The sequence below is a fragment of the Eurytemora carolleeae genome, unplaced genomic scaffold, assembly GCF_000591075.1.
Source record: "Eurytemora carolleeae unplaced genomic scaffold, Eaff_2.0 scaffold409, whole genome shotgun sequence".
NCBI lineage: Eukaryota > Metazoa > Arthropoda > Copepoda > Calanoida > Temoridae > Eurytemora > Eurytemora carolleeae.
The window spans coordinates 48,771-56,997 of NW_019397434.1; the positions used below are offsets into that span (position 1 = coordinate 48,771).

At 35.4% G+C, this 8,227-nt stretch overlaps 1 protein-coding gene across 1 annotated transcript in view; it reads right to left on the minus strand.

The window, feature by feature from the left end:
* The window catches only part of LOC111714267 (uncharacterized), an 11,016-nt gene extending 3,757 nt beyond the window's left edge, over positions 1–7,259 (minus strand). Inside the window, exons 1-8 of the mRNA XM_023489332.1 lie at positions 7,089–7,259; positions 6,061–6,254; positions 5,362–5,637; positions 4,163–4,244; positions 3,660–3,718; positions 3,441–3,582; positions 1,620–1,740; positions 7–245 (exon numbers count right to left, since the gene is read on the minus strand). Coding sequence (XP_023345100.1) covers positions 7–245; positions 1,620–1,740; positions 3,441–3,582; positions 3,660–3,718; positions 4,163–4,244; positions 5,362–5,637; positions 6,061–6,254; positions 7,089–7,238 — 1,263 coding nt within the window. The 5' untranslated portion in view covers positions 7,239–7,259. The remainder of the gene's footprint in view (positions 1–6; positions 246–1,619; positions 1,741–3,440; positions 3,583–3,659; positions 3,719–4,162; positions 4,245–5,361; positions 5,638–6,060; positions 6,255–7,088) is intronic.
* Between the last annotated feature and the right edge of the window lie 968 nt (positions 7,260–8,227).

The window sequence follows — 8,227 nt, forward strand, 5'->3', positions numbered from 1 at the left end:
TTGAACCTCTTCCAGGAGATATCTATTTGAGAGAGAGAAGTGGAGGATTGAACCTCTTCCATTACCCAAATAGAACAATCCTTTTATTTGTCTTAAAACGATAAATATGATGAATAAACTGTTCCTTTGTGTTGATGGCGGGTAGGCGGGAGGTGGAGTGGAACTTCCTCTCTGAGGGCGTGGTCGGGGGAGAGGGTAAGGAGGGGGCGGGCAACTCAGAGCTGGAAACAGAGTGGGTCGGTTTCCTGAAACAAAAATGTATTTTTTTTGTTAAATAGGAGAAAAATGGTGAAAAAACATTTTTACCCTTGTGCACTTCTTTGATCCTTTTGGAAAATTGTTAAATATGGCTTTAAAGACTTTTGTCATTTTTAAATACATTTCTTTCATTCTCTCCAAAATTTGTAAAACAAATTAAATCAACTTTAAAAACTTATTTTTGAACAAGAAAATTCACTGCGATGAACATAAATCTACCATTAAAACAATTTTTTTTTTGCATCATTGGAAAATACTTTTTTAGCCCCCCTTCCCCTTTAACTAATGTGGTCGGCGTTTATATCAATACAATGAAGACGACTTTTCTATTTAAATTTGGATTTCACAAATAACTAGTTTACAAGTAAACAAAAAGATAAGCTGTTAATTGACAGCTTCTCGTTCTTTCCATGTGTAACGATGATGTTTGAAAGCTTGGTAGGAATAAAAAAAATAAATCGAAAGTTGTCTTCATTGTATTGATATATACGACGACCACTGTGGTAAAAGAATATAAGACTAACCTCGGAGTGGCCTCCTTTGCGATACTCCAGTTTGGGTGGGGCAGATTAGACCTGGATACAGGATACAGTCGTCTCATGTACAATCAATTTTGTGACGTCACTGGGCGGGTGTTTTCAAGCATTAACAAATAAATTCGCAAAAAGCCCCCCCCCACACCTGTTTTAACGGTGTTAGGTACTTTCCCATTTGCATTTTCTCAAGTTCGTTTTCCCAAGCATCAATTTCTCAAGTGGTAACTTCCCAAATGTGCAATTTCCCAAAGGTTAGGTTAGGACCTCTGAGGCGCCACAGGCTGCAATAAGGGAGCCTAAAAACTAAATACTAAAAAGGAGATAAAAACCCACATTAAAAAAATTCAACTTCAAAATAAATTATTTCCAAAATAGGAAAATGTTTAAAATCATCCGAACGCCCCTAAATTCTAAATTATTATCACAATAAAATCTCCGCATTATAAAATGATTAAAATGTGGGAATGAAATGACTGTGTCCCTGTGAGATGGCGACCTGGGCAACGAATCTCCCAAATCTAAAATAAAAAACAAAATGAAGAGACACATAATTTTAAGGAACCCTTAACTTTCAAAGGACCTCGGTTTAAGTTAAGGCCAATTTCCCAAATAATAATCATTAATACTCTCCATTGTAAAATTGAATTTATCCATAGGTTTACAAGGCAAAAAAAAAATCTTACTTTTTGAATTTTATGTTTTTCTTGTGTCACGTGAACATAAAAAATAAAAATCAATCAAAAAGTATTTTTTTGCCATAAAAATCAACTTGGTCAACTTATATTACATGAAGTTCTAGTACTGTACAATGTATACACTGTTTACCTAGGTGAAGCCCTTGTCTAAAAAGAAGATCATGAACAGGTCCAACATGGTGGCCGTCACCCAGATCAACTCCTAGTTCTCCTAGACCCTCACCTCCGCCCCCCACATCATCATCCGCATCCTGGACATCAACATTTTATATCATTCATGGGACTCCCTCTCTCTTTAAACTGTTAACTAGGCAAAACTATGGAGAAATCCTGTTCTTAACTAAAAATTCCATTTTCCCTTGAGGTTCCTCTTAGTATGTGACTTTCAGATTTATGCAAAGTATGTGAATTGCGGATTTATGCAAAGTATGTGACTTGCAGATTTATGCATTCCTCTTAGTATGTGACTTTCAGATTTATGCAAAAGTATGTGAATTGCGGATTTATGCAAAGTATGTGACTTGCAGATTTATGCAAAGTATGTAACTTGTGGATTTATGCAAAGTTTGTGACTTGTGGATTTATGCAAAGTTTGTGACTTGCAGATTCATGCAAAGTATGTGACTTGCAGATTTATGCAAAGCATGTGACTTGCAGATTTATGCAAAGCATGTGACTTGCGGATTTATGCAAAGTATGTGACCTGTGGATTCATGCAAAGTATGTGACCTGTGGATTCATGCAAAGTATGTGACTTGCGGATTTATGCAAAGTATGTGACTTGCAGATTTATGCAAAGCATGTGACTTACAGATTTATGCAAAGTATGTGACTTGCAGATTTATGCAAAGTATGTGACTTGTGGATTTATGCAAAGTATGTGACTTACAGATTTATGCAAAGTATGTGACTTGTGGATTCATGCAAAGTTTGTGACTTGCAGATTTATGCAAAGTATGAAAAGATAGATAAAGTTTATTGCTAAAATAAATGTATCTGCATACAGATAGAGTTTACAATCCCAAAATTGATGATTATATTAACAGTACAAGTATAAAGCAATTAGGTGGAAAATAGCTCTTGGCTGTTTTGATTGTGACTTTCAGATTTATGCAAAGNTGCAAAGTATGTGACTTGCAGAATTATGCAATGCAATGCATTGCAGCACAAATAATTAACGAAATTAGAAAACTTGGCTTTCATTTCATAATAAAAAGTGGATAAAATCTTCCTCATTTCAATGGTACCCTTGAGAATCAGGGAAGCTTAAAATTCTGTTCATTTGACAACAACCATAAGATTTAAAAAAACTAAACCATTTTACTTGATCTAATTATAGTTCATTCTTTGAAAAATCATGAACACTCACTTTAATTTGTATTTTTTCCTAGTTACATTGTACAGTGTAGGACACTTAAAAACATTGTTTAAACAGAAAGTATCTATATTATAAAACAAGACATTCATAAATATGTTCCCTAAAGTCGGTCAAACAGCTGGACCGAAAGGGCTGAAATTTTTTGTGGACACTCGTGGGTAGCCTAAAGTGACATAGGCTAAAAAAATCAAAATTTTTTATTCAAAATTGTTTTTCTTTATTTTCCCCTAGATTAAAAAAAAATAATATTAACAATAGCTTTCCCAATGTCAATGAAAAATGCCATAAAGATATGTTTTAAAATGTGATAAAAATTTGTACAATTTCATAATTTAAAGAGAGTGAGATCAAAGTGTTATTATGCATTTCCTCGCCCTTCAAATCGATTCTACCCTGGGGCCCCCGGGTCCCTTTTCTTCATGCTCCATGCTCCATAATTAACCTGTTCTCCTGCAGTTTCATATTCAGAGTAGTAGGCGGGACTCAATAAACCAGACTCACTGCCTCGCCTACAGAACGGTACAGTACAGTACAGTTCAGTACAGTACAGTANTGATTTCGTTCTTTGATCACAGCAATGTTTCCAAATTGAATGAATGTTTTCCTAGGTTTTCTTGTTTTACTGGGACTAACAGATTCTCCATCAGGACTAGTCCGACGCATCTTACAAACAGCTGGGCTGCTAGGCCGACCTCGCTTACCAGGCGAATCAGATCTAAAATATATTTCCCGCATTTTATCGACAATATTTCGTGCATTTTTGTAAATTTAGGTTAAAATTATTGGTTATACCTTGATTTGCTTGTACGACTGCAATCTATTTCCAGGGGTTCAGCTAGCTCCTCATAGCTCTTAAAATTGTTTTTAACTTAAACATTAATTCTTACAAAACATTTTGCCAAAAAAACATCCCCCTCTTGGAAAATATGGAAAGGGGACAGTTTCTTGCTCATTAAATTCGATTTTTGAGAACTGATTTTAAAAATGAGATAATAATTTTTATTGGTGATAAAAATAACTGGGCCCGATATTTTCCCCTTCTTGCTCATCTACAGTAAAATTACCAATTTAACTTACAAAACTTTAGGACGTTTTTCCGAGAGGGAGGGGGCGGGATTTTTTTGAAGAGCAAATCAATCAAAAAATTATTCACAATGATAAAAATATCGACAAAAATAAGAAAATTAGAGAGAAAAAACGGATTATCTAAAGAATAGTTCTTAATGGTTATAATAATCGAGTTTAGGAAATTGTAATTTTTTCTGATATAAAATGGCGGATTTTTTAAAGATTACCATTTGGGTTTCCCACTCAGGAGAGAGGTTTGTCAATGATTCAATACTAGCTTTCCTGCTTCCAGATACACTTCGTAGGTCCCTGAAATCAATCAACCAATCAACTATTTACTTTCCAATAAATCAATTGTATTGTATAATAAATAGGCAAACGAATAATAATAAATTAATCCATTGTTCATGATTATATTAAATCAAGGATTATTAAATTGAATATTACATAATAAAATTATGCTTTTTAAAGATCAATTTCAAACAAAAACAAGATATCAAATTGTGTTATCTATATTGAGATTCCTAAAACATGTATTTTTAAATCCAAGTAATTTAAATCCGTCCGAACTTTTTGCATTTCTATAACAAGAACTTACACTGTCTCTGCTTTTTTTTTAATAATAGTGTGGATTAATATTTCCAGGTTTATTCACTAGAAGTCTAAAATTGACCAACTAGCGGTCTAGAATTTATCCACTAGAGGTCTAGAATTTATCCACTAGCGGTCTAAAATCTATCCACTAGCGGTCTAGACCTTATCCACTAGTGGTCTAGAATTTATTCACAAGCGGTCTAGAATTTATCCACTAGCGGTCTAAAATTTATCCACTAGAAGTCTAGAATTTATCAACTAGCGGTCAAGAATTTATCTACTAGCGGTCTAGAATTTATCCACTAGCGGTCTAAAATCTATCCACTAGCGGTCCAGTATTTATCCACTAACAGTCTAGAATTTATCAACCCTCGACACTTTAAAGACTGTATGCACTGTAAGTGACACTCTCTGCAAAGGTTGTGATGCCGGTTTCACACCACTGCCCTTAAATGCTTTGCCTGATAAAGTATTAGAAATGTCTAAAATTTTGAAAAATAATTATTTTCAATTGTGACTTTAAAAGTGACTTGCGAATTTCTACTGCATAAAAACATATGAAAATTATCAAAAATAAACATTTTAAAAACTTGAAAAAAGACAATACCTCCCACATTATTGATCAAAGAAAGATTTTAAAGGTACCAATGTAAATCGGGCATTATCCTCCATGCATGTAGGGTCACATGAAATTACGACTACAGTCCCTCTTTTATTCGACATCAAAAAATAAAAATCGATAATTTGGGTTCTTGATGTGAAAGCTGAATCCTGAATCAGAAAAGATTTCCCTCCCTCCTTCCCCGGCAGTTGAGATATGACTATCTATAACCTGTCCAGCATGCTTGGAGATAGAGGAATCCTACTTCCTGCAACAGATTTACTTGTCTTAGCTTTTCCGGTCAGAGTGAGCTGACTCGGCCGCGCTTCTCGTCCATCGTTCCGGCGCGGTTCTGGCGGCCGCAACACGCAGCCGTCCGTCTGGTCGCTGGTATCCCCGGACCTGGGTTCGCTGCTAGTAGATATTGACCGGGAACGGGTTGACCGACTTGATCTCTGGTCATCAGTTGACATATCAGATACATCTCTATACAGATCAGTTCTAGATCTAAATAGTATAAATTAATATTGCTCCTACATTAAATGTTGCTCCTATCTGCGGCATTTTCTCTTATTAAATTATAAAACGATAACAAAAAATGTTTTAGGATTTATCGATTTTTTTCGTGGATTAATAAAAAAAGTAATTTTTTGAGGCAAAGTTCTGACTATTCATAAACCTTCCCTGGGACTAACCAACAAGCAAAGTATATATTGATGGGGGAGAGGGTGTAAAAACTCTTCATTAATTTTCCCGATTCAGCGTTAAAAAATGTTAAATAAATTTTTAATATAAAATAAAATGGGGAAATAACTCTTAAACAGGTTTTGTAATATATAAAACCTCAGTTACTGCTAAACTTATAAAATTACTTATTAACATGTTTTTACTGCGATGTGTTTGCTCAAAAAGGTTCACTTTTAAAAATACCTAGACGAAATAACTTCTTTCTGTGGACTTCTCTTGGACCTGATATCAGGAATTCTGGACTGTTTTCCCCCGTTTAGTCCTTTATAGTCCAATTCTTTCCCATCAACTACTCTGCTCTCAATTCCTTTCCCATTGAGTCCGTAATCCGGGCGGACCAAAGGAGAAGCGTCCAATCTTTTACCGTCACAGTTCTCCTGGTTAAAGAATGTTTTTCCAAAATATTCAAAAGATATATATATTTTAAGAGCAGGCAAGGGCGTATACAGGGAGGAGGCAAAGGGGGCAGTGCCCCTACCTAGACCTGTAAAGGGGGAGGCGTAGCCCCCCCCCCCCTAGAACTCCGAGCTATACAAATCTGAGACTGAAGAGTGAAGAATATTAAAAACATTAATTTGCAGTTTTTTTTCTGCTAGTTTTGTTTGATGTAGAGCTAAAGTAGTCCTATGTATGGTAATTGGACTGTATAGTGTATGTGTACCTTAAAAGTATCCAAGAAGCCAAATGTTTTGAATTTACACGGTTCAAATTTTGCCCCCCGCCCCCTTAGAAACTTTCAGGGGGGGGGGGCAAAAAAAATTCTGTATACGCCCTGGAGAGCAGGGTTCGCCCTTTTTCATACTTTAAAATAAAAAATTAGTTTATTTTACAAATCGAGTTATAAATATTTTACGGGTAATGTTGTGAATCAGATATGTCACTCTATAATAGTAATAGAGTTGTAAACTCGTGGAATAAATTACCACAAGATGTTAAATCCGCCAAAAATATTAATTTATTCAAAAACAAGTATGACTACTACATTAGATCCACAATGATCACTGGGATCAATTCACAAACCTAGAAGATACCATTCTTCCAGCAGATGATCATTAGTTCCTAAAAAAATCCTCTACATATTCCTAGATGGAACACTGAGGATCAACACACAAGTATCAAGTAAGTATAATGAAGCACACTTGAATTGACAGCTATTATAGTCCCTAAGAGACCTTTGTTAAAAAATGATTGTCTAAAACACATTTCTCTTCCTTGTTCAGATTAGAATAGCCGGGAGAGCGGAAATCTTTTTTCACCGGTATTTTAGACACGGCGGGACTTGAACCCCCGCCACTGGGGCTAGAAACCGCCGATTTAGGAAGCGGTATTTTGCTTGTAGCCGCCATACTTGTCACTGTCATACCAGGCACAATAGCATTCTGGTCTCTGAAATATTAAACAATTTCATTAAAAAAAATCCACAATTTTTTGGCAATATTCAATTTCTTTACTTTTGGTAATAATGAGAGCTTAGTCATCCTGGTGATCCTGGTACGACATGTTTTTTTTGAAGGGGTTGGGGGAGAATATGCGATCCATGTATGCAAAATTGATAAGGGGGGGGAGGGGGAGGTCCGAAAAACGTTCTCTAGGAAATTACCAATATACCAAGTAACTTAATGTTATGAAATTAGAAACCTTGGTGTTTCAGTTTGTTAAATTATTATGACTCACAGTTTCACAAAAACATGTAAACTTTGATTGATTAACGTCTATTTCTATGTACACATCCAAAGGCGAGCACCTTAATAAAACATGTAAACTTGTTCAGTACTTGATTCACGATGTAGTTACGCTTGACTGAATAAAACGCGCTTGCTTGCTGTAGCCGGTATATCGGCGCATTAGCTTAGCAATGAGCTTATTTTCATGTGATAGATAGATACTTGAATACAATAGACAGATAGATAGATATATACTTGAGTAATAAAGATAGATAGATAGGTAGAAAGGATGAGAAAGGAGGGGAGGGGGTAGCGAGTCTAACAACAGCTGTTCCATCATATATCTATCTATCTATCTAATATCTATCTAAATCAGGAGGTCGTGTGTACGTGTGTGTGTCGCGTGAGATATGTGTCTGTTCGTTACTGGATTACAATTATTAACTGAAAACACGGGGTACCGGGTGACTCGGGTGACCGGTGAAAACAATCCTTTTTACACGATTACAGCCATTAACTTTTGATCATTTATACATTTACTTTAATATTTGCATAAATACCATATAGCATAATTTTGAAAGTCATATAAAATATTAAGCTCGCGCGGTCGGATATCGAATCAGAGGCCGATTTTAGAGAATTTGAGCCGCGGCTCAAATATGGTGGGTTCCACTTAAAATTGTATT